Genomic DNA, 27,951 nt, shown 5'->3' on the forward strand with positions numbered 1-27,951 from the left:
ATGAAATCAAAGACATATTCAAGCACGTAGCAGAAATGCTTCAGTGATCTAGAAGAAGATTATAAAAACCCAGTCTTATTTGATTCCTTAAGTTGGGCCATAAGAAATTGGAATAAGTAGTTCTAAATAAAAATTTCAGCACAGAAATTGGGTTCTTTTTTCTATCGCCAGCTTTATTGAGACACAATTGACATATAACATTGTGTAAGTTTCAAGTGCATAATACCATGATTTGATACATTTATATACTGTAAAATGATTACTATAGCATTAACTAATTCCACTAGATAGTTATCACTTCTTTTTTGTGAAGAGAACAGTTAAGATCTGTTCTCTTAGCAAATTTCAGGTATAAATAATACAGTGCTACAGTTCTATGAATTTTAATTATATACCCAAATAACTGGCATCCTAATTAAGATATAAAACACTTCCATCATCCCCAAAATTTGTTCAATTCTTCTTTCCACTCAACTCCTTCTGACACATGCTCTGTAATTCTAATATGCTTTTGCCACTACAGATTATCTTTGCAGCTCTAGGAATTCATATAAATGGAATTCTACAACTTGCAGTCATTTGGGTTTTTTTTTTTTCTCACTCAATATGTTTTTGAAATGCATCCATGTCATGTATACCTTGTGCTTGTTCCTTTTTAAAAAACCTGCATTGCAGTAGCATTAGTTTACAACAATATGCACATTTCAGGTGCACAGCATATAATTTGCCATCTGTATATGCTGTATGAGGATGGTATTTCTTCCTTTTTGTTGCTGAAAAGTTTTCCCTTATAAGGGAATCATTATAAATCATTATTGTGGATCTGCATCCAGCTTCTCTCATTGACAAGTTCTTTGTGGAGATGAAGAGCCAAAAGAATTAAAATCAAAGCTTGTGGAAATAACTTGGGATTCCAAAATGTGAGAGGCAGGTAGTAAATATTAAGATCTCGGCAGCAGCCAGAGCCCACCATTGGTGGCCAGTGGAGTGGTCTGCAGGGACTCCAGACTGGGGCATATGGTGAGTGGGAATGAAGGCACTGGATGATTTATATAAACTAGGGGTACAGGATAGGCATTGCTGGGGAATCTGGAAGGTGTGTCCATATTTCTCCTGGAAAAAGGGGTCTTCACTTGTCCTTGAGCTAGTTGCTGTGGTTCAACTCCTGCTGTTTTGGTTGAACAGGCTTATATTTGGCTTTCGTGTCTTTTGTTCTGTGACCCCGGAGCCAAACCTGCAGGACAGCTGGATGTATCTCCCTTTCTCTCCAAACCCCAGAAGTGGGCTGTGGGTTCTCATAAACAAGAGCTTCAAATCTGTCCGTTGTTTTTCAGTGAACAGTTTGTTTTCTTTGTGGATGCTTCCAGTGCTTTCCAGTAGCTGCCCCAGGTGCATGTTCAGGACCGCTTCCAGATTTCCTCAAAAGACACTCTTTAGGAAGGTTCCCTGGGTCTCACATCCTAAACTGGGTGTGCTGCCATGCTCAGTTCCAGTTCCTAGATTCTTTATTTTAAAACTATTCCCAATCCTAACTCTATCTTAAAATACCTACAATGACTTTTTGCAAATTTTTGCATTACAATTCCAAATGATTGGTTTTTCCCTTCTTTTTCTCAACTTTCAGATTAAAATTCTTTACCATAAACCTAACATTGTAATTTCTCATTTTCTACCTCCCATTCCAAAGACCTTTCTAAGGGAGAAAAAAGAATAGGAATGATTTGTACTTTCTTTCACTTAGAAAACGATGATCGCTACCTTAGCAACCTGTTAACATTCTTTGGAGAATTCTTCTTGGGTCAATAATGTGAAAAGAACAGATTTAATACAAATCCAACTCCTTTTATGCAAAACAAAACCCTTTTTATAATTTCGGTCACAATCACTAACTCAACAAAACTTCTATTCTAGTGGTAGGATGCATCTCACATTTCTATCACGCTAACACAAATCCACACTTACTTAATATTCTGTTTCTGTGCTATCTCTCTTTCTTGTAATACTAGCAAAGAGTTTTAATTTTTCCCCCAATTCCCAAACTACAGATGGATAATTTTATAGCCTCTGTGATTTTTGGCACAATCACCCCTCGCTGAATACTTCCTGTCACCATCTGCCTCTTTTAAGGCTAAATAGGACTTTTCTTGGCTTGTTTATTTTTCTCCACAGTTTGTTGTCTGGCATTTTTCTCACCACCTTCTGGCCTTCTGTATTTTTGGAGTGCGGCTCCAATTTGATCAATTCTGGGTCCTTCCCACTCTTGTGTTTCCTGATTTTTCCAATGGTCTTGAATGTCAGTCACTGAGTAAAGTTCTTATCCACACAAAATGTGTTTGAATTACTGCTGGCTGATGATATTTGTATTTTTAATCAACACACTTGTTAAATTCCTGCCTCCATTATCCTCACAACCACCTGCAAGGGTGTCCTCTACCTTAAAGACAGGATTAAAAAAAAAACTCTGTCACCCTCAGAATTTTGTCCCATCAATAAGTCGAAGAATCACATGTGAGGGCCTCCCTAGTGGTGCGGGGTTTATGTCTCAGCACAATGAAGCTATTGGCAGCCACTGCAGCACGAGATCAATCCCTGGCCAGGGTGCTGACCCACATGGCACAGTGAATTTTAGTCAATCCACCTATTCTGCTCCCCACTCTGTCTCTGGTGAATCCTCTCACCCCCCCCCAACCACTGCTGCCTATACACCATTTCTTGGAAGCATAAATAAAATATTTTTAAAAAAGAAAGAAAGAAACACAGGTGAATTTGAAGTCCTTCATAATGAAATCAGTAGAATGCCCTTCACAAGGAACCAGAGGGGGACAGTCAGACTTAATTAATACTGAACAGAAAATAATCTGTGCTTCTGATTTCTCTCATCCACTATAAATTATTTATTAAGTGCTCACCATGTTCCAGACACTATTTCAGAGACTGGGGATTCGGTGGTTTAAAAAAAAAAAAAAGAATAACAGGATGTACAAATTATAATAAAAGGAACTAAACTTAAAAGCCTAGACACTTTGGGATGGTAAAATGTGAGATTTCACATTTATTCTACCGGGTTCTTTTCCACATGGCTTTCTCTGGATTAAAATCATCCTTGTAAATGAAGCATAATTGTTACCATTGAAAAAGACAAAACCAATAATGAAAAATATTTACTGCCAATAAATATTTGTTGATGAATGAATGTACAAAGAGCTCCCAGTTCTACTGTTCATTAGTTTTACAAGCTTAGCGTTAATTAATCCCTTTGTGCTTGTTTCCATATTTGGAAATGGAAGGCCCATTCCTACTTTATTAGACTGTTGTATAAAGAAAGATCTGACCCATAGATATTGCCCAATAATGGGTAGCTCTGTCTCAAGGGAATCACATTAACTAGCCCCAATTTTTTTATATAGCTACATCTGACGCTTACGAAATTCACTCATTCTTTACAAGTCCCAACTATGAAAAATTGGACAGCTTTCCAATTTCTATAACCACCAACACCACACTTGTCACTACCTATTCTATTCCTCATTATTTCCTAGTCTAAGAACATGGCCCTTCTCCGCCTCTTAAATTCAGTGGCTGATGTGCACCTTTGTGAGAAAACCCACCACCTTTCTAAATAAAACCCAACCCCAGTGCTACAAGATTATAGTGAAGGAAATATACATATGGTCAAGAAAGCTGAATGTCATAATTCTGACTCTTTTTCTAGAATCTCATTCATTCATTCATTCATTTTACCAACATGTGACTTGTGAGCAGCCCAGAATGAAACAAAGACCCTAGATCAATATCTTATTCAAACATATTCATTTGGAATCAGTTTATAATAACGAGGCAATTATAGGTAAATCCATTATCCCCATGTTGATTATACTTTGTTTATAATAACTGGCTTCCTGCTCTTTGCATCTGATACTTTGCAAAGTCACTTCAAAATGCAAAGATTACCCTGAGCAAATAACACGTTGCCCCTGCAATTATGTTAGGTGGTACTTTTCAAGCTCCATTTTATTTCTGGATGTATTCTTCTGAATTACCTTACTTGATAGATCTAGGCTATTTTTGTTCAATATTTTTGGACTAATTGTGCAACCCAGCTGCTTTTCATCACAGAACAGTAATGATGGAGCCAGGTAGCCTACAATGGAATACTGTTCAAGCTGTTAACACACACGCACACACAGTTTATCCAAGAAAATGATCTTAACTTCCTGATTACATCACTATTTTCTTAAATAAAAACTATTCTTAGTAGCATAACAAATTTCGTTTTTCAAATAAAAATACCTTGCTTTTAATTGCATATAAATATATTCAGATTATTTGAGCTCATTCCTTTTTTTAAAGCAATTCATCCCATTCATTATAAAATGCTTATAATATGTAGTTTTGCTTTTATTTACCACCAAAATCTTTCTTTGGAATAAAATGGATTTCACCCAAAGATGCAGAACTATTTTCAAAATATAGTCATCTGATTGATTTGATAAATGAATGCCCTGGTCCAGTAGATCCTCAAGTTATTTTAGGAAAATTAATGACAAAAATAAAAGTATAAAATGTGAATTATATAACTTTCAAAGTTCTAAATCCCGTATGGATTATATTTTGTTACTTTACTGCAGGAAAAAGACATAAATCTTCTGTGAAAATAAAAAAGTGAAGGCTTTTTTTTTTCCTGAATGCAACAGCAAGCTCAGGAAATGTTTCAAACTGAACATTCTCCTTGTCCATATTAAAAATAGACTATTCCTCCAAAAGCTATTAATAATTTAATGTAGAACAGTATCATAAATATGCATGAGTGCAAGATCACTTGGCTAGATCGATCCCCACGCTCAGAAAGACCTTGGACTACACTTTTCCAGAAAGATGAACAGGTGCTTAGTGTTCAGGTAGCCCCAGGTACCTTTTATGCCAGAAGGTGTGAGGAAGAGAAGAAAAGGTTCCAGCCGCTTCTTCCCTGACGCATTGGGCGGCACTGGTTGCCCTACCTCTGTGCTGCCACGGAGCTCAGCGAGTTCACATCACAACATGCAGTACATGCCATACTTATCTATACACAAGTCAGTTTTCCACAAAAGAAATTCCAAGCCATTTTAGTGATCTTCTCTTTTCATTTGCGAGACAAGCTCATTAAGATCGAGTAACTGGCTTAAAGTCTCAAAAGTGCTAAGTGATAAAACTAGAAATCAAATAAGACCTATCTGATTTCAAAGCTGCTGAAACTAGCAACACACCTGCCAAAGGCGGTGTTCAAAAGATGTCCATGGGCCTCCCTGATGGTGCAAGGGGTTAAGCACAACACTGTGAAGCTATCCGCAGCCTCTGCAGCAGGAGATCCATCCCTGGCCAGCCAGGGAGTGACCCACATGGCGCAGCAGACCTCTCCTGACTCGCCCGCTGCTCCCCTCAGCAGTGTATTTCAGTCAGTCTGCCTGTTCTGTTCCCCACTCTGTCTCTGGTGATTTCTCTCACGCCCTGCACCTCTGGCCTACACCCCAGTTCTTGTATGCATCTCTTTTAAAAAAAGAGATGTCGGGCCTCCCCTGGTGGCGCAGCGGTTGAGTGCTGGGTTGTGAGGCTGCCTGCAGCCTCTGCAGCGCCAGTTCAATCCCCGGCCACCGGCGAGAGTCCCACAAAAAAATTCATTAAATAAATAAATTAATTAAATAAAGAGATGTCCATTAATTTAGTAAATGGATTAATACATCACATTCTGAGATGCCATGTTGGGGGGCCGGACAGATGTGTATGGACCAAAACCCCATCCTTTATCCCTCCAGCTCTGCCTCACCAGATTCCCAGTTCAGGGAAGGAAGTGGGAACAGACAATGACCACACATCATGGAAAGTTTACATCCTTCTGTTTTGTTTCCTCCTCAACTTTTCCATAATGTGCCTCACTCTTTTAAACAAATCCGCATCAGCTGAATGTATTTATAAGCCCTCACTTTCACACTGACTGGGGCCCAAAAGCTCCCTAAAATCACCTAAACCTGGGCCTCCCCGGTGGCGCAGCGGTTGAGCGCTGGGTTGCGAGGCTGCCCGCGGCCTCTGCGGCACCGGTTCGATCCCCGGCTGCTCCCCGGCCACCGGAGGAGGGTCCCACATGGCGCGCAGACCTTTCCTGCCGCCCGCTGCTCCCCTCAGCAGTGTACTTCGGTCCTTCTGCCTGCTCTGCTCCCCGCTCTGGCGAGTTCTCTCACTCTCCCGCGCTTCTGACTGTATAAGCAAAGACAAGCAAACAAATAAATAAATAAAAACATGCCTCTATTAAAAAAAAAAATCACCTAAACCTGCTATGTTAGAAAAGTGGTCCGTTAGGTGTAGGCTCAACACCTTTGATAGACAGAGGAGCTCAGCCAGTGGAGGCTGCGCAGATCCTGTCTCCTCACATTCAGTCATTGCTGCACCGAAACAGGACTGATTATGAAAAGATGGTTCCCTTGAGAACAGAAAGGAATGCTTTCATCTCGTGGAGGAATTTAGAGACAGCCTCAACGCTCTTTTCCACATTGCTCTTCTCCCCTCTCCTTCCACTAAAAAAAAGTTTCTTTCTCAAATTTTCAGTGGCAGGTGTAGCATTTCATCCAGCAGAATCCACAGGAAAACTTACCAAGAACTGTGATAAGAACATACTCCTTACTTTGAATAAAATTATTGCTCTGATCTTTCGATCACACGGACAGAATGTAGTTGCCATCTTTCCTACACCATGATAAACCCACATCAGCACATCACAAGGTTCCTCTTGTGTATAGAAGCAGTAGAATTCAAGTGGCCACAGCCAGAAGAGAGAGGAGAAAGCTAGTTTCCTTCTTTACTCAATGGAGAACGCAGGGCATGCACTGATCGAGGCTGTTCCAAGCCAACTGTTCAGTGAGTCACTATACTACACCTGGTGGTTGACTGTCTGGTCCATAAAGTAAATAAAACAATTAATCAAGGGGAAGGGGAAGGGAGGGCGAGGGATGATGGGAAAAGCAGGGGAGAGAGGGAAGTAAAGAAAGGAGGGAAGAATGAAGGGAAATGCTAACAAAAATGCCTATTTTTAAACAAGGTCTGGTAGCATCTCATGACACCTTTTTGTTTTAATAACATCTTCCCACAGAGGTGATAAATAGGGGGAAATATTTATTTCCTCCAGAGAGAAGAGGCCAACTCTCAGAAATAATGAGCTAGATCTTTACCTTAAGTGATACTGTGGTCAAGATCCCCAAAGGTAATATTGAAATAACCACCTCCCTATTTCCTCTGACATCTCATCCGAGTCCTTTAGCGGCAGATTCCGCAGCATGCACAGAAAGGGAACACAACACACACACACAAACACACACACATACCTAGAGGCACTTCTTTTCACAAATGAAAACTAATTTTAAACAAGATTTTCTCATTTTCTAAACTAATCCCGGGTTTTCAGTTTGGTCTTTGAAATATCTTTTAGTAAGTAGTGTCATCTTCTATTTTGAGAAAGGAACAAATACAAAACACAGAACCCCCTCCTCATTGTTATCTTTTCATTTCTCATAGCTACAACCTTATAAACTTTCTCTCTTAATTCCAGTATTGCTGAGATTTTCTTCCAGAACCTTCTGCAATGACAGGATTCCAATGTATAATAAAAATAAACCTCCATTAATATCTGGGTCTTTGGCAGCTGAGAGAGTCAGAGTCTCTCTCTTCTCACCAGTGTGGGTGTGAGATCTACTTTGGGCACAGCTGTGAAAAGGACCGTTACAAACTAGGCTACACCAAAAAGGGATCAGTCCCTAGCCCTGGGCTTCAAGGACTTTTTTTTTTGACCTGTTACAAAATGAAATTTTCTTCTGAGTGAATTGTTTATATAGTTCAAGATTAACTCACTAAGATATCTGAGTTTTAATTTAGTCAATTAATTAACGAATTCATTTTAAATTATCAATCAATTAAGACAAAACCACTTTGAAAAGAGTGGCAACTGGTACACAACCCTGAGATACTATAAATACCATTAAAATGAGTCTACAATGAAATTTACAGAATTCAGCAATACCAAAGGTTATTGGGTGAGCATAAAACCTAAATTAACTATAGTATAACACAAATTTATTAACACTGGTCCATCCACGTTTACACCAGAATTAGACCACCATGTTATTTTACAGTTTCTAGAAGAAGAAAACTATTTAAAAACTTTGATATACTGATGTTTTTTATTTTCTTTATCAAGGTTGCATTTATACATTGAAAGTATTAGAGTCAAAAATTATCATCAAATTAAGTCCATTATTTATTTTAATCTCTTATACAAAAGGTTATCAATTCACAGAACCTAACTACAGGACACAGAACTGCCGGAAGACTCTAGACAGCCTCATTTATATGACTTTCCTGCATTCCATTTCATCATCTGACTGTTCTGTCTGCTCAGACAATCAGGCACTCCAGAAACACCATGCCCTCCACAATGACCTTGCTCAAGTGCTCAAAAGCTTAGCTCTTCCAGGCATGTTGTAATGAAATAAATGTAAGGAATAGTTGCAGCTCTGTGATTTCACTGTTCAGAGATAAAGCAGTAGACTTTATCTATCCATAAACAAACTTAGACTGTCCATAAACAATCCCATCCCCATTTGTCTTACAGAAATATTTCCCAACCCTCTAACCAGAATCAATGTTTTCCTTCTCTATGCACTCTTAGCCCTGTGTAACTATTACTGATTTTATATTATTTTCTCTTGAATCTTCCTCTACCCTAACTGAAAGCTCTTTGAGTATTGATAAGTATACACAGGGAATGATCACAGTATATTACAAAGGCTCTCAAAAGTGTGGTTCCTGGACCAAAAGCATTAACATCCTCAGAAACATGCTAAAAATGCAAAATACCAGTGACATCCTGCAGAAAAGGAGAAAAAGTTTCCAAGTCACATATATGATAAGGGACTTAATTTTAGGACATACTGAAAAACAAACCAAACTCTTAAAACTCAACAATAAACAGGCAATAGCCCAATCAAAAACCCCAAATCAAAGAGATTTGGGGAAAAAAAAACATTTCTCCAAAGAAGATATACATATGGTCAGTCAGTAGGCATATGTAAAAATGCTCAGTATCATAAGCATTAGAGAAATGCAAATCAAATCAAAATGAGATACCACTTCACACCAAGTAGTATGGCCATCATCAAAATGACAGAAAATAACAAGTTTGGGAGGATGTGGAAAAATTGGAAACTTCATACACTGATGGCAGGAATTTTAAATGGTGAAACCACTTTGGAAAACAGTCTGGCAGTTTCTAGAAGTGTTAACAGAGAGTTATGGTATGACCTAGTAACTTCCCTACTAGATCTCTATATCCAAAAGAAATAAAAATAAATACCCACATAAAAACTTTTGCACAAATGTTTATAGCAACATTAGTCACATAACCAAAAAGTATAAATGACCTAAATGTCCATCAATTGGTGAATAGATAAACAAAATACAGAATATCCATATAATGGAATATTATTTGGCAATAGAATGAACAAAGTACTGATACATGCTACAACTTGGATGAAACTTGCAAAGGCCATGAGCTCACTGAATGAAGTCTTCACAAAAGCCCACATGTTGTAAGATTCTATTTACATAAAATGTCTAGAACAAGCAAAATTGAAGAGACAGAAGCATATTAGCCACTGCCTAGAGCTGCTGGGGGAGACTAGGAGGAAACAGAGCACAGGAGCAGGTGCTAGTGGGCACAAAGCTTCTTTTCCAGGGTCATGAAGATATTCAAAAATTAATTGTGGTGATGGTTGTGTAACCCCATGAATATACCTAAAAACAGTGAATTTGATCCCTTAAAGTGTGAACTGTATGGTGCAGGTATGCTATCTCAATAAAACTGTATCAGTAAATAATAACAGCAAGATTTTCAAGTCTTAAAAGAGGCAAGTTTCAGGATCAAGCTTGAGAATAGCATCACTCTGAAGTCTCAAGACAAAAACTGTGAAGTCAGTTCAATTATATTCTCCTTGATTATAATGTATCAAAAGAAATAAAAAGATAAAAATGAGATTAGAAATATGAATTAATTACAAGAGACTTTGGACGTCCTCTTTTATGTTACTAGGGAGCCAGACAACACATTCCCTGTGGCATATGTTGTAATTTAAAATTTTGTTCAATAATAAACCACTGCCACATTAATAGTAGTGGCAGGATTTGGAGCTGGAACCCTAGAGATTGCCTCTTCCAACTCCCAGATTTACAAAAATAGACTTCTCAAATACTTTCCATATCATTTCACGTTGCTTCCCCATCAGTATGCAAAAATTAGTTTTTATTTAATGGAATCCTAATAACTATCTTTTGGAACAAGTGTTCCTAGCAGGAAATTTAATGGTATCCTCATTAAATGTATCCTCTTCCATTTCTTTAACCTCAAACTTTACTTTGTATTTCTGTTAAGATATATAGCATAGACTGTCCTGATGATGATAAATACACATGCACCCTTCCCTCCCTATTCTATTGGAAGTGCTTTAGAAACAGGGTAAGTCTCTTAGCAGATACACAATAGATATTCTTTAGAAAGGATAGTTATCATTTATATGTAATAAGTACACTTTGTACTTTTTTCACTTTACTTGAAAAACCCTTTATGTTTACTGGCCCAAAATGCAAAAGAAAAAATTATTCATGTGCTAATATATTAAATATCCTCAATAATTAATATTTTTAAAATATATTTCTAACTCTATAGCTTATGGACACATAATGTGAGAGAAGATGTTATCACCTGGGTTCATCTTTAGGCACGTGAAGATACAAAGATGTATATTTAGATCACTCCATGTACATAACATAAGGAAGTTCAAAAAGGAAACCCCCTTAATTCCAAGTGTCAGAGCCTAGAATCATGAAGTATTTGGTTATAACAGGCAGTGATATGACATGGAACTGGTTTATCACTTATTAAACTACAAATGCTTGAAAAAACTATTTTTTTAAAGATTTATTTATTGATACAAGCACTAGGTTACAGGCCAGAGGTGCAGGAGGGTGAGAGAATTCACCAGAGACAGAGCAGGGAACAGAACAGGCAGAAAGACTGAAATACACTGCTGAGGGGAGCAGCGGGCAAAACAGGAGAGGTCTGCCGTGCCATGTGGGAATCTCCCTGGCTGGCCGGGAATCGAACCCGCGCTGCAGAGGCTGTGGAGAGCTACACAGCACTGCGCTTTACCCGCTGCACCACCGGGAAGGCCCGCAAAACCTATTTTTAACACCTCTGATTATGTCATCCGGGATTCTTTGTCTAACAAACCTGTACCTTTAAATACAGCTAATGCCAGATGGTCTCCTCAATAAAAAGCAGCAGGAGGCAACATATTAATGCTATTCAACAAGCAAGTCTGGAGACACTCAACCAATGAAATCAGAATTCAGTTGCTAGGCCATTCTGTCACCATGGTAACACCTACTTCAGGAAAAAAAAATATGGATTTTCAAGTCCAATAAGCCACCCATCTTAAAACTCTAGTATCCTTTGAACTGTGCTGCTCAGGTACCATGGCTAAAGACACCCTGCGTCTTTTCACTCACCTCAAATCAGATCTATCTATGAAAAGTCATTTGTCTTTCCATTTTTTAATATTTATTTATACGCAGTTCCTGATTTCCTTGATTTCCTAGATGAACATACTCTACTCAAAGGTGTGAATATGTGAATGCACTTGTAGGCGAGTAGTTCTGAATACAAAGACAAATGTTAATGTTTTGGAAAATTTCCACTGGTACATGTTCTTTTCAGCCTTTTATTTATATAGAGCTGTGGACAGGATGCTTCCTTGGGAAGCAGGGAGAGAGTATTTAAGTACACAGCAGCAGCTCCCACCAAATTTCATAAGAAAGGAGAATTCCTACAAAAGAAAAGAGTGACAAGAAGAGAAAAGCTAGTCTAGAAAGAAGTTAAACACAAATAAGTGTCCCATAGGTATACTGATCAGTAGAGTGATTTTGTTTATTTATTTGACATTTAACAGTGTAGCTATATAGCTATGTACACACACACACACACACGCACACATACCCCAATGTAGGTATATATATTCTGATCCTGATTTTGCCACTTACAAACCTGTGATAGTAAACAAGTCCCTTAATTTCTGTGCCTCGGTTTCCTAATTTGCAGATGAAGATGGATAATAGTTCCAACTAAAAGTTGAGGATTAGATGAGCTAAAACCTTTAAACAGTGCTTGGCATATACTGAATATTATATGTGTGAGGGAAAAAAGGAAATTTGTATTCTTTTGACAAATTTAATTTGTCAAAAAAATTAAATTTTTTGCTTAGCCTCTTTCATCTTTTACGCTTTATTTTCTACTTATAACACTGTCCTTGATGTTTTTTGCTTTTACGTTTGCCTCATTTTCTTCTTTTATTTTAAAGTTATGTTTCAGCCTGTCCACCTTTTTTAGCCATTTTTATCCTCTTCCCTTCTTCTCTGATATTCCCTACATTCGACAGCTTGCTTTCAAAGAGCTACCTCAAAGCCAGTTTGTAGGTGATGAAACAGAGACCACAGGCCACAAACCTAATACATCCCTCATTCCAGCTAAAGCGACTCTAGGGACTAATTCAGGGGTGGGAAGTAATATTTAGCCCAGGAACCAAAACCCCACTGTGCAAGGAACACATCTGACTATCTGAAAAGTAGTTTTCCATGGAAACTGCTCTATTTGAAAGGTTAACATACACATGGTGCACACACTTTTTTTTTCCTTGAAAGGGAAGAGAGACAAGAGTAAAATAAATTTAACATCACTGAAGTACTGCCTTTTGTGAAGAAAAAATATTCTTTTGTTTTTTTTTTTCAGATCCTAGAATAAATGGTACACAAAAGTCTGTCTAGCTTTCTTTTCGCTTAAGACGATGGCGGTGTCTTCCTATCAAATTAGCCCAGTCATCTGGACCGCACAGGCAAGATGAAGCTGTCACAAATCTTTCACTCTAAGTTTTTTTTTAGTCATTCTACTTCTGGAATACATCAGGACCTGCAGGGTTCCCATTGCTGGGTTCGCATTCTCTGAGGCTTACACACTTTCCCCAAGAGTCCTGCACAATTTTCTATCTGTAAAGGCACATGTAATACCCTTGAACTCAACAGAATTCACCACATTTGTAATTCCACGTATTTTGCTGTGCTGTCTCTTGAGTTTCCAAGCTAAAATAGGTAATAAAAAGCAAGAAATAATATGAAACTGAGCCCTATTCTATTCTAACCCATGTATGTAAGAGAACGTGGTAAACAATCCTACAAAATCACTTTTCATTATCTTAGCAAAGAAATGGCCGCTATTAAAACTGCCTATCAAATCACTGCTAGTATTCATTCTTGACCCTGACACATAAAACTCTCTCCCCCAGGCCTCCTTCCTAACCTCACACCTGAGGAGGCTCTGGACTCCATGGACACTAGCACAAAGGTTATTTATGGCTATGCACAGATCAAATGGAGAATTAAAGCAATTGTCTGAATAATTCACACTAAATACTTTCACCTGAAATAATAGGACAATCAAAAGGAAAGATATCTTATCCCAAGTTAACTGTAAAATTCTCAAGTCTTTCCACTACATTATGATCCCATTTCCTGCTCTTGGTACACACCCTCTCACAAAAACAGTAGTCTGGAGATTTGGGCTTTTTTTTTTTTTTGGCTTGCCCATATCCTGATTATAAATTACCATCAAAATGTATCCTCTGATTCTTTTGGGGAGAGAGTTTTATGTGTCAGCGTCAAGAACGAATACTAGCAGTGATTTGATAGGCAGTTTTAATAGCGGCCATTTCTTTGCTAAGATAATGAAAAGTGATTTTGTAGGATTGTTTTCCACATTCTGTTACACACATGGGTTAGAATAGAGACAGGAGGGCCCAGTTTCATATTATTTCTACCTATTTTAGCTTGGAAATTCATTTCACAGAAATTTCCGCCCATACATATTTCATATATATTCTTACATTCTTACAATAATATATACTATTTTCTCTATCACAATTTAACTAGGCTCCTTTCAGGTAGAGTTCTTATACATATTTATTGTTTTTAAGGCAATTTGTTAGATAAACAATATAATGCCAATAATTCTAATACCATCACAATGTTTTATAAACATCTCCTAATATGGAAATCAAGTTCTTTAAGAATCTATGTGCTGGTTTGGAAAAACTCTCAACAAGTATGTCATCCTCTTTAGCACAAATAATTGTTTCATTAAAATTGTATTTAGGGGCCTCCCTGGTGGCACAGGGGTTAAAGACAGTGCGATCAAGCTACTGCCAGCCACTGCAATACAAGTTACATCCCCACCCAGCCAGGGAGCTACCCACATGGCATAGCAGACCTCTCCTGTCTCACCCGCTGCTCCCCTAAGCAGTGTATTTCAGTAGATCTGCCTGTTCTGCTCCCCACTCTCTCTGGTAAATCCTCTCACCTCCCCCACTCTGGCTTATACCCCAGTTCTTATATGCATAAATAAATAAATCTTTAAAAAATAAATATAATTTTATTTATGTTCACATTAAAATTTAATGGAGACACATGAACACATCAACACAAGTACTATTTTTAAGAGGAAATTGCACCCAATTTCAATTATTTATATTCTGGCCCCCATAACCTCCAACAACACAACCTGGTTCTTTTTGCACGCTTTACACACACCTCAAGCTGGCCTAATAGATCGCAACACCCTCCCAAAGACCTTCTCCCAGTATTTATGTTCTCCTGGGATTCCAACTTGGAAATCACAGTTCTGGAATCTAAGACTATCCAGTAACTCAGTGAGCTGCGAGATAGCTGGTTTCCATTCCCCAAAACCTGCCTGGGAGTACTGTGGTATAGAGCAAACCTGATGGTTGTTAATAAGGTCTGGTAATTGTATTGTAACTTACATGCACCTGTTCTTCCTTGGACAACCTGGTTTTGCCAGTGCTTATCCTCAAGTAAGATTAAGTAAGATTGAGTAACCTACTCAACAAAGCAGTCAGGAGCAGTAGAATCTGACACTGCCATCCAACATTTCTGTTATCCCCAAAGTTCCTCTTATGCCACCAGCCATCAAGTCTCACCTGAAGACTTCATAATAAGTTCAACCACAAAAGACAATACCCGAAAAACTATATTCTAGCTAATTGGGTGGAAATTTCATATGTTAACGGAACATTATCCTCTGTCACAATATTTATTGCATATTTCTATGTCACACTATTGGGGACAATGAGAAAAGGCCATAATTAGCATGCATGATCTTATACTGGCATAGAATGAAGTCTTTCTTTTACTTTCCAGATGCAAATTCATTCTTTAAAATGTACTCAATCCCCATCTCCTGAAATCCCTCCAATGGATGACCCATCTCTCCCCTATAGAATATGGGTCAAAACCTTCACATTAAGAACTTGTTGAAATACTGTTGTTTGGTGATCCCTTTCATAACTGTCTCTTCACATTTCAGGGTGTCACTCATATATCAGTCACTTGATTATTACTATTAAATAAGTAAAGTAGAACTGCAAATATAAGACATATTCAGAATGAAAGATACCTCATTTGCTGCCCTCTACTACTCAGAGTTTTTGATTTCTGATCATGAACTGGTTTATTTTTTTTTTTTTTTATAGAGGCATGCTTTATTTATTTGTTTGCTGGTTTGTTTGTTTGTTTTGTTTATACATGCACTGGGTACAGTCAGAAGCACGGGAGGGTGAGAGAATTCACCAGAGCCAGAGCGGGGAGCAGAGCAGGCAGAAGGACCGAAGTACACTGCTGAGGGGAGCAGCGGGCGGCAGGAGAGGTCTGCGCGCCATGTGGGACCCTCCTCTGGTGGCCAGGGAGCAGCCGGGGATCGAACCGGCGCCGCAGAGGCCGCGCACAGCTTCGCAACCCAGCGCTCAACCGCTGCGCCACCGGGGAGGCCCATGAACTGGTTTAAAGGCATTTATATCTGATAGTTACAAGTGCTTATGAATGAATGTCTCTAATTTTTTTGGTAATTCATCCAGTTAGGGTCATTTACATATCAAGCTTTTAGTAGGACTTTTTGGATAATGAAGCATTCATAGTACCTTGGTGTAGGATTGAGAGAATCATGGAAAGTGTGGTATGGTCTGCAAATGAGAGCCTTCTCACGTCTTAGAAATGTTGGAAGAGGTATGAATATGTTGCTTATGCTGCTGTCTTTACAGAGTCTATAAATACCTTGATTCTCGGAATTTTGGGGGTAATAACTGACCAATCTTACCCTTCTGAACATTCATTTAAGAAACACATTCTCATTCACGCCCTCTCCATGTACACAGGACTCCGAATTACAGCAATCAATAGATTCAGGTTCAGTGTTAAAATAAAAATAGCAACAAGAATTTTAAAACTTTTCAGGAAAGATACTTGCTGTTTCTGAATGTTACATTTAATTTTCAAGGATACAGTTGCAAGAACTGAAAGAGTCAAAGGAAAAGGGGGCATGTTTGCTATAACAGTGTGAGGTGCCCCCAGTTCCTACCTAACCAACCACCTGAATCTCCTATATGGAGCATGCCCAGAAATCTAGAAATCTAGAAGTTTAGAAATAAGGGGGAAACAGTCTCAAAAATATTAAAAATAAGTATCACACAGTGGGTGGTTTTGCTGCATGTGCGAGGCCTAGAGTTGTCCTCAACATACAACCCGCCAACTTAGTTATGTGAGTAACTTACATAAGTTTACATAAGTAAAATGAATACACTGTCTTAATGAAGATTCTCAGCTCACTTCAGTTACCACTGGAGATCAAATTAGGAGCTGAAATGGGTTTAAGAGGTACAATAAAATTGTGCATAATTCACACGTAAAAACATGACATTCCAGGGCTTCCCTGGTGGCGCAAGGGGTAGGACGCAGCACTAGGAAGTTATCCGCAGCCATTGCAGCATGACTTTGATCCCCGGCCTGCCAGGGAGCTACCACATGGAGCAGCAGACCTTTCCTGTCTTGCCTGCTGCTCCCCTCAGCAGTGCATTTCAGTCAGTCTGCCTGTTCTGTTCCCCACTCTGTCTCACCCTCCCATGCCTCTGACCTGTATGACAGCTCTTGTATGCATAAATAAATAAATCTTTAAAAAACAAAAAAACATGATATTCCATTAATCCCAGTGCTATAATGAACAGTGGACCCAACAGAGGTTGTTCTAAGGAAAAGAAAGTTAATTTGAGAAAAGCTTATGGAATCCTACCTTGCATTAACACACAGATGAAGGAATTTTCTTAATCAGGTGTTTTGCACATGTTCAACAGCTCCATAGTCTCCAGCAGTTCATGCATTTGGAAGCAAAAATTCTTTCAGAGGGCAAGGGTCCCGATGTCAAGGACTGTTCTCGAGGCACTGCATGCACAGACTAATATTAAGTGTAGACCTTTTGACGTGCCAGGAGGTGGCTTATGTGACTAGAGAATATTTGGATATTAACTTAGTCTTTGAGAATCAATATTCAACTTATTAGGAGAGGACAGATAAGTTTGGCTATCTCCCTTTAAGAAATGGGAAGACCCATAATTTTATGACTTGGCAGCTGAAAAGTAAGCACTGACATTATAAATTTAATTGAAATTATTATTTTCATTTGACATTAGAACTTTTTCATGTATAATTTTAGTCACATTTTAATAATGTCTACATGCCAAAAACTTTATAAACTTTTTAAATATAGAAGTGGTTAAAAGCCACCAAAACCTTCTAACAGTTTTAATATGTTTGGCAAATAAATGAAGAAAATTAGCAAGGATTATCTTCTAGAAAGAAGGAACACTCTAGTACAGGCAATGCTTTAAACTATTAACTTGCAACTGAATTTCCAAATATATTTTTGCAGCCTCCTTTGACAACTCTGATTTTAGTCACAAGAAAGTGCAGAATCAGGGTCTTTTAGTAACTCATAGTGGGATGTCGCTATTTGATAAAAAAGGCAATAGAGATTTAGCCAAAATGCACTATGTTAATAAGGCTCTTATTGTTCCTTCCACAGCTCCATCCAGCCTTCTAAAAATAACAACCTTAAAAATGAAATTCAAGTTACCTGTCTTTTAATAGTGTAACTCTTCTAAATGCATTCACTAAGATTCTTTTAATACATACTGGGAATCAACTAAGATCATAATGACATGATATTAAAAAATGAAAATTTACATTTTTAATTTTTCTTTTAATCTTTTAATCTGCTTTTCATCAAGAGCCAGACTCTTCCTGCATCTTCAAGTGCCAGTTAAGATAAATAGCATCCACTTCCTCCTCAAGGCTGATTCTCTGTAAGTGACTGAGATTGCCTCCTGCTGTGAGCGAGTTCACCCAGACCTTGGACCCCAAACAGCTACTCAACTGCTTATACTGGCCCACAAATACAGACCAGAGACCAAGGAAGAGAAGAAGCAGATGCTTGGCCCAGGCTGAGAAGCTGCTGGCACAGGAGATGTCCCATCAACAGGCCAATTGTCCGTCAAGCAGAGGTTAATACTGTCACCACCCTGGTGGAGAACAAGAAGGCTCAGCTGGTGGTAATGGCATGTGACCTGGATCCCATCGAGTTGACTGTTTTCCTGCCAGCCCTGTGTGGGAATATGGGGGTTCCCTACTGCATTGTCAAGAGGAAGATCAGGCTGGGGTGTCTCATTCCTCTATCAACTGCACACCAGTTAATTCAGAAGACAAAGGAGTCCAGTGGGAGTCAAGCTAGTGGGAGCTATCAGGACCAATGACAATGACAGATACAATGAGATCTGTCGTCACTGAGGAGGCACTGTCCTGGGTCCAAAAGTCTGTGGCTCTAATGGCCAAGCTGGAGAAGGTGAAGATTAAAGAAGGTGACACCAATCTGGGCTAAGTATATGCTGTTGCATCTGCTTTGCATAAAAATAAAAATTCTCCTTCAAAGAAAAATAAGAAAGAAACTTGGTCCAAGGATTATTATCATAATTAATTCATGTTTTAAAAGATTAAACCCTGTAATGCTCTACATGAGACATCTTATCCTTCAAAGATTACTAACGGGGATGGGTAAGATGTAGGGAAATCTTTTGAAAATAATGAAAGTTACTGGTAACAAACAGGCTCTTCTCACAGGCTACATTTTATTAGAAAGAGCTGGCTGCTGGATCGCTTACAAAACACCATATCCTGAATTTTTAAAGAAAGAAAAACACTCAGAGTAAAGAACTGGCAGTCATTCCAATAATTAGTGAAAAGGGAAGGAAAGAGCAAATTTAAACATGTTTCAAATGTGAGCTCATCTGACCCATCAGCTAGTTTTCAGATAAAACTCCTCCTTTATGGCATCTTCAAGTGCAAGAGTGGAAAGCCATTTCATGAGGGAAGGGAAATTAAAACCTGAGATGGGGCCTCCCTGGTGGCACAAGGGTTGTATGAAGCCATCTGCAGCCTCTGCAGCACGAGTTCGACGCCCAGCCAGGGAACTAACCCACATGGCGCAGCAGACATCTCCTGTCTCGCCCACTGCTCCCCTCAGCAGTGTATACAGTAGATCTGCCTGTTCTGTTCCCCACCCCACCCTCTTCTCTGGTGAATCCTCTCACCCCCACACCTCTGGCCTGTGCTCAGTTCTTGTATGCATAAATAAATAAATAAATCTTTAAAAAAGAAAAAGAAGGGCCTCCCCTGGTGGCGCAGCGGTTGAGCGCTGGACTGTGAGGCCCAGTTCGTTCCCTGGCCGCCGGCGAGGGTCCCACCAAAAAAAAAAAAGAAAAAGAAAACCAAGACTATGACTTCTCTGTTCAAAACAGCATGTAATTCTTAGTACCCACACCAAGGGCCCACCCAGATTTTTAAAAGACCAAAATTTTACTACGTAAATTCTTCCTGATCATCTTTAGCACTTTTATTTAATACTTGAACAGCAGTTTAACTTTCTAAAATGCCTCAAGAGGAAAGAGGTCCAGAGGAAGAGTCTCTTTCTACCCCAGTAATGAGTTCAGACAACAAACACAGTAAGCACATTGATGAAACTTGAAACGATTAGTTGGTGGGGTTCTCCATTATTTCCACTCTTCCCTGGGTAAGCAGAACCTTTGCCCTGACCCTCCGGAGAAGCCATGGAAGAGGCTCCAACCAGCTCTCCCCTCCAGAATGAGCACTGAGCTTCCTCTCAGGGGGAGTGTGATGGGGGTCTCTTAGATGTGCTTCCTTCTCTCCCCCTTGCACGTAGCCTTGGAAACAAGGACAATAACACCAGTACCTAGAAGTCATTACTTACCTCCCTGTCCCTAGTAACTTCTTCGCTTTAGCCATCAGTGCAGTAACTAGAAAGCTGACCTGAGGACAGACCAGGAGGAAGCAGTTGGGTGTACGTGCATCTTGAGAAGATCCCGGCCCTTACTCTGTAGTCACTATAATACTAAGATCTCCACCCCTGGGTAGGATTTGTTCTACATTTTCTGACCAGCTATGTGTGAAGGAGAATGTTCTCCAACCACGGCTGTGCAAAGCTGCTCCAAAGTCTCCTTCCTTCCCCCTCTGCCCCATGTAGAATAACCTCATCCCTGTGTTATGTTCCTTGTGGCCTATATAAGGGAGAGGCTGCTGTCCCTTGGGGAGACTCTCGCCCTAGAGGTCTCCCTGGGGCTTGCTGTTGTACTATTGCAACAGGGTGGTCCCCAGGAAAAGGGGAAGATCCAGGTTCCCTGTCCCACCCAAAGGAGGGTGGAGTTAAAGAGAAGAAGCTGCAGAGGGGACTGAGGAAGGAAGGAAACAGGATGGAGAGCAAGAAGGCGACCTGGAAGAGGCACATGGAGCCAGGAGACATGTGAAGAAACTACATTTGCCTTTTGGCCCTGAAACAGATATGGGTGAGAGACCCGTGGGGAGGTCACAATGGCAGCTTTTATCTTGATTTTGATTTTGCTCTTTTCCTCCCAGACTTGTCTGGTTTTTTCTGATCCTTTTCTGTGGGTCCTCACTGGAAGATGCTTTAGACTTGTGGCAGGCTTTGAGGCCTTGTTCTGGGCCAATCCTGCTTGAGTGGAATTTCACCCACGCGGGGACACGGGTAACTTTGGGTGCTTGATTTGAAAACTATATTTTTTGCTTTTCCTGTGTTGTTTCCTAATTGTATTAAAGTCCCTTCCCACTAAAGTCTTACATGTTTTGTGTTGATGCAGCAGATGGCAGAACCTATTTAGAGCAGGCAGGTTTGGGGACTCTGAGGTGTCCCTCTCCCTGCCCTGTAACATTATCACTCAATAAATTTCAGCTTCAAAGTCATCTTCCATGGTGAGAGTCCTCATTTCCTTCTTGAGTGAGGAACTCAAGAACACACCCCCACTGGCTGGTAACATCATCATCATCCGGCATGCTAACATGCTAACATGCTAATGTGCATCACATCAACAATGACCTTCAATACCACTTTGTTTCATGATATACATCTTTGCCCATTTGAGAAATTTAATTTAGTCTACAAACACTGAGTGTCCTATACAAAGTGACATTTAGGATAAACAAACGAACAAACTATAAGCCCTGACCCCAAGAAGCTTCTGGGGGGAACACTCAGGTCAACAATGGAAAATGCCATAATAGAGGTCATAATAATTGTTGACATAGAGTGAATTAAAACTCTATGTATTATCTCACTTAATCATAGCATAGTTGTCATTTCATAGGTGATGACTTGGGGGCTCAGAGAGAAGCTAACTGACTTGTCCAAGAGTATTTAGTTAAAATAGGAAGAGACAGAGTTTGAACTCAGGTCCTGATATCAAAGTATATACTATAAACCTTTATATTACAGCTCTATAGAGAGTGATGGAAACATGAAGAGAGGAGGTCAGGGTGGGTGAGAAAGTCAGAGAGGAGTAAGAGAGGAAGTTTCAAAGATCTTTTCCTTACACTGAGTCTGTAAAAGAATAAATTAGGCCCCAAGCAGTTTCCCTATAAATTCCTTAGGAGAGTATGTTACTTAGCCAAGGTAAATGTTGGGATCGTCCTAGATTTATTTAGCTATTTGAAGAAACAACCTTTAAAGACATTTTTAAATAATAGCGAACACTCTCACTGTTCCTACTGCACGAAGCAAAGTAAGATGTCAAGCTGCAGAAAAGCAGGAATGCCCTGCCTTTTAAAAAGTGATAGAAGATAAACATTTGTGAACAAGAAAAGTGGTGAGAGGGATAGTCCTTCTGGACCTTTAACCTGTCTCGTGCAACACCAATGTGACAGGTCAGTGTGGGGCGGGCTCACCAAGGAAATGGACAGTCAATGGAGCACTTTTTCCAGACCCACTGAAAGTGAAGGAAAATGCTGGCAAATGAGCCATCTTCTTGATAACTCGATGCAAGGAACTTCACCAGTTTTCTTGTACACAAAACTACTTTGGCCTCACAGCAAGTCTTTGAGCCTCAAGTTTTTTAAGCATTCCTATTTTATAGACAAGAAAAAGAGGCAAACAGAAGTCAAAAGCATGAAGTTACTGAACAATAAAAGAATTGAAATAAGTTTGTAAGTTTAATCTTTCAGTTCCGTTTATCTGTTCTATGCCTCATTCTCCCAGAATCACATCCTCCATTCAATAAACACATCTTTAAGAGCTTACTCTACATAACTCACTCTGCTAGCTATTCACAGAGGGTGGGGAGGGAGAAGGAAACATAAGCTCTCTATCCCTGAAGAACTCCCTGTTTGAGTTCCTCCAGAGAATTACCAAATTATCCTTAATATGATAATGAGTAGTTTCTTGAACGGGGGCAACATTAGTTCCAAGACCAACTCCTCCAAGAAAAAGGGGGTTCTGTCATGAAAGATTGGAAAATCCTGTTTCTTGTACAACTAAATTGGATTTGAAGCCTAAATTAGTAAAGAACTCTGATAAGTCTTGCAATATGCAAACCTGTTTATTACCTAATACTTGTCAAACCAAGCTGAACTAAGGAATATTCCATTGAATACATTTTTGGGAAACCTGGGTTATGTGTCACCTCTTACAGAGACTATGTCTGCATTTGTCAAAAATAACTTCCCAAGGAAATGACTATAAAAGTGGGAATCTCCCTCCTATTTCCCTCAATAAGGGAGATGCTGGAAGACGATTCCTTTGTAACCTGTCAAATCGGTATCCATCAAAAGCTACCTGTTTTGTCTGTGTACAGGATATAACATTAGAGGTCAGCCCAACTTCCTCTCTGCCATTAGCTAATCTCAAGTCAATCAAATACATTATTTCTGGCAAAAACTGCATTGACTCACTTGGGTCTAAAAATAATTCTTGACCATATGTGATACAACAAATATGTAATTCACCTATCTTCACCAATTATAGTGCTAGGAATTGTAATTGTTTCCCACTAATAAATACATACTCATCTGTCATGAAAAAAGAGAGACAAAATAATCCAAACTCCCCTTTTTTTTTAAGTTGTGTAGAAATTCTGCCAGCATTAAACGTTCCATCACAATCTTTGGCAAATGTACACTGGCATTCATACACTTTAAATTCTAACAGATTTGGTGGGGGGAGGAGAATAGGTCCAAAATAATCATTCCAGCCTTTGAAAAAGAAAACTCTATGCTCTAAAGAATGTTTCCAAGATAGCATTTTAGCTATAAATCAGATTTAGTCCCAAAAAACAATCTTGAGCTACACGTAAAAGAATTCACATTTTAAACAAACTAATCTTAGCGCATGTTTAATTCTGGAAAGAGTGGTCTGGGAATACAAATTCCATCACTTAGACACACATTAATAAAGGTTTCTTTTATAAGTACAGCAATGATGGATATGCACCTACAGTGCCCTAAGAGGCCATATGTTTGAGTTTGAGCACAGGAGTCTCTATATGTAGAAATATTTTAAAACATAAAATATAAGCAAAAGGAAGAAATCTGGGGGAGATGATCATGCCTGGCAGATATCATGTGTAATGTGAACATAGCTGAGCACATAGAATCTTCCAAGGGTGCAACCTCAACACAGAGATTCAGCATGAGCCCAGTCTTGTTTGTCCCACATCTGGGGTCCAGATTTATGATGTGTGAGAAGAATCAGTGCCAAGACCATTTGCATGTCTTTTGAGGTAACTGATACCCACAACCCTCCTCCAGTAGATTTTGCAGGTTGCCAAGGTGATATAAAATGATTAACTGACACACAGCAAACAACTAGTCAAGAATCACATTGATTTCTACGGTGTCATTACAGAACAGACACAGTCCTTGCTGATCAATTTAAAATGGAATTTTCTTTCTTTTTTGATGAATTCAAATACTAATCATCTAAGCAAATGAGTCATTTTCAGACAATAAGTCCAAGTTCAGCCCATGGCGTGGTACCAGACAAGGATGATCACAATCCCTGTCCATCACCTGCTCATCTAAATAAGTAAACCTCTGTCTGGTTTTACATAGGCATAGGCTTTATGTGGATATGTTGTTTTGTTTTAGTAGAGTCTTTCTATGATGATAACTCTATCATCAAACATCAGCTATATTTCTTTAAGTTCAGAAAAAATTTATATTAAGAAAACAATCAAACATGACACCTCCCTTTTCCTGCAAAATAAAATGAGTATCAGTAACTTCAAAGTTGTAGACAAACAAATGAAATTGTTAAACTAATTTAAAAGAAATATTATTTCCTAAAAGCTTAATAAGAAAATTTATTTCAAGTCCCCCCAAAAAGGTAAAAGTAGGGGGTTCTGTTAAAATATATAGGTATATGAACTATATTGAGTTGGTGAATTTTCATAATTTTTGCATCTCCGGCCTTCTTATCATCCATTCTTCAATAACCAAATCCTCTGACCTAATGTCTCTAACTCCTTTCTCCAGTTCTCCCGCACCTTCTGTGCACCATTATGCACTTTGATGCTGTCCTTCCAACTCCTGATTCTCCATTCCCCAAAAGTCAAAGACCCTCCTATATCCCTGCATAACCCAGAGCACTTGACCTAGTAGACTATCTGGGCTCTCAAAATACACCAGATGCATCCATTCCTACCTCAGAATAAAGTTATGGATGTTCCTTTGTCATTTCTCAAAATAACTTTATCTAAAGGAATTTGAAGGTTGCTTAAGAATGGTGAACACTTTATTTCTCCAAAACGGCCTAAAAAGGTAATTCACACAAGTGCTATCAAACATATATACTGATCAGACCTCTTCATGAACTAGTGTGAAAAAAGAGAAGAGGCACTAATGGAATGGGGGATCCATTAGTCTCATGTCACCAAGCGAGAATTATAGTTTCGGTTCTCCAAGAAATGAAATATTAAACCAGTCAATCAGGAATCACCCCATGAGCCCGAGTGAGGTTACCTGCTTGGTAGACCCCAGCCTTCCCTTAAAGGAAAAAGACCTTGCAATAACCAATCTGCTTTTTGCCTCACAGAATCTCCATGCCCCAGTTTCCTTTTACCCAGTTTCTCAGAACTCCTTTCTCTCTGGTAGATTGGGGGCCACCCGATTCATAAATCACTGAACAAAGTCAATGAGATCTTCAGATTTTACTCTGTTGAATTTTGTTTTCTAACACTAGTTCCCTGAAGATTTCTAACCTAGTTATCTCCTTACAAAAGGTGGTGGAAGAGGCACTTACCTATGTGTTCTTTTAGTGCCGGTTCATAATTTATTTCTACCTTTAAAAATACAAGAATAGATATTTTTTATATTCTATTAAAACCATGAACTTAATCTTTCCGTCATTTAACAAGGGTTTATAAAGCACACAGTTAACAAGAGTTTGCCTTTATAAAATGAATTAAATTTGTGTATTTTGTGTTTATGAGGAATAATAGATTTTATTTCAAAACACTATGCTATTCAGCTAGTGATAACTCATTTTTTCCATAATGTGTATAGAGAGAGCAGGCTGTGTGCCAGATACTGGCTGGAGCTGGGGACACATCCTTCCCTCACATAGCTTGCAATCTGAGAGGGATATGAAGCCTGCTGGACTATGCACTCTAGACATTCAAGCAAAACCATTATTGTTTTCATTTTCAAGAGCATATTGTATTCTAAGAATATTATTTAGAATTTTTTAATTTGAAACAAGACAACAAAAAGTTAACATTAGCTTTCACATAAACTCTTAAAAGTAACAAATTCTGAGGAACATCTATAGAGCAGACTAACCAAAGTTTCTAATTAAGTAGGGAGTAAGCAAATCACAAATATTTACATCAGCTTTAATCTGTTCCTAGGATATCAAGACTGGTTTTTGGAAACAATTGAAAATGAGTCATCACACTTGAATTTTTCTTTATCTCTGTATAATTTTCAGATTCGACATTCCGAATCCTGCTAAGCCACGTGGTATAAAATGCTTTCTAGGATCTGATTTTAGGAGTTTGACAGTAAATATATATATAAATCTCTTTGCTTCTATACCTGAAAGCAAGAAATATTTCCTGTTTGAAGATTTATTATTAATTAACCCCATACACTATACTTTTGAGTATCCAAGTGTCTCTATTGATCACCCATTTTAATCCCTTCTATGCTTGACTCTTAAAGATCATTATAAACCTATTCTGGCCCTGCCTGCATTGAAAATTTTTAGCCAATTTTTTTGCTTTCTTTGTCAAAAAAAAAAAAAAATGAAGCACCCCTTACTGATATTATTAGAAGAGATTACTTTAACAAAACCTTGCTATCAGAAAACAGGGCTTTAGACTCACATCATGTCCAAAAAGAAAAAAAAAAGAAAAGTTCCAGGAACGTTTTTTAAAAATACCTCTTTATTCGTAATAAAGGTATCACATTTAACATAAAGAGTGCCTTGACATTCTCAGGAGGAAGGTGCACAAAATGACCACATGGAAACAGCTGGAATGAAAAGCTGGTTTCAGACCACTCATCATCCCAAGTGGCTAAAGGAGAGAAAACGGAATATTCCTTTTTCCTTGGAGAGGCCTCTCGGCTGTTCCTAAATGGGAATGCCGAAGGCCACTGTCCCACCCTCGGGCCGTGTCCCCACACACCCCCGCCCGGTGCAGCCAACATGCTTCATGGTCCCTCAACAGCCACAGCGGCGCGAGCACCCAACGCGCACACACAGGGGAGACACGAGCACGCAGAGCCTGGGCACCCCGCAAGCCGGCCCTCCGGAAATTAGGCAGCAAATAATGAATGACTCTCCCTCGTCGCCTCTAAATCCCTAACTGCACCTTGTGTTTCTATCCAGTCTGCCAGCAAGAGGGGCCTCCCGCCTGGCTCCCAATCATCCCCTCGGGTCTCTGCTACAGCAAAGTCGAGAGACCGCGGGCCGGGCGCGCGCGGCTGGCTTGCAGGATGCGCCCACCCGCGCCCCCTCCAGCCTCTCCGGCCTTTGCCCACCCACGGGTGGTGTAAGACTGGGACAGGGATTGGGGCAGGGGGCGAAGAGGCGGTAGATCTGGGGACCCGGCCCACCACGGCGCCCTAGGTCTGGTTCAAGCCAATCTCCATCCCTCCGTCCACTTTCCACCTCTCACCCCAGACGCCCTTTTCGGAAGGCACCCCAGGGCCCACTCTCCGGCCTCCCTGGCGCGCCTGTCCAAGCCCCGCGGCCCCGCGGGCCGCCCCCCGGGAGAGCGGGGTGCAGCGCCCTTACCAGGCTCGTGGACGCCGGGGTTGTCCGACAGCTCGATGACCAGGAGCTCCCGGCCCTCGAAGCTGCGCCCCACCGTGTAGATCCTGCTGATGGCGGTGCACTGCAGCCACACGGACACCAGCGCCTCGCGCAGCTCCGGGTAGCGGTGGTACTCGAAGGAGATGCCGTCCTCCTGCTGCAGCCGCCGGCGCCGCCTCAGGCCCGCCGCGGGCGCCCCGGGCTCCTGCGCCCCGGCGCCCAGCAGCCACCCGCAGGCGGCCAGCGCCCCGCACAGCGCCAGCAGCGCCCGGCCTCCGCGCCCGGCCATCGCGCCGGCGGCCTCTTTTGTCTTCCCG

General features: G+C 39.9%; 1 protein-coding gene across 1 annotated transcript in view; it reads right to left on the bottom strand.

Moving 5' to 3' along the window:
• The window catches only part of CPE (carboxypeptidase E), a gene marked incomplete at both ends in the record, with an annotated part of 89,288 nt that extends 61,365 nt beyond the window's left edge, over nucleotides 1–27,923 (bottom strand). The window contains one exon of the mRNA XM_084232811.1: nucleotides 27,617–27,923. Within this exon, the coding sequence (XP_084088937.1) occupies nucleotides 27,617–27,923 (307 nt within the window). The remainder of the gene's footprint in view (nucleotides 1–27,616) is intronic.
• Between the last annotated feature and the right edge of the window lie 28 nt (nucleotides 27,924–27,951).

Source organism: Talpa europaea, assembly GCF_964194135.1.
Source record: "Talpa europaea genome assembly, chromosome: 4".
Taxonomy (NCBI): domain Eukaryota; kingdom Metazoa; phylum Chordata; class Mammalia; order Eulipotyphla; family Talpidae; genus Talpa; species Talpa europaea.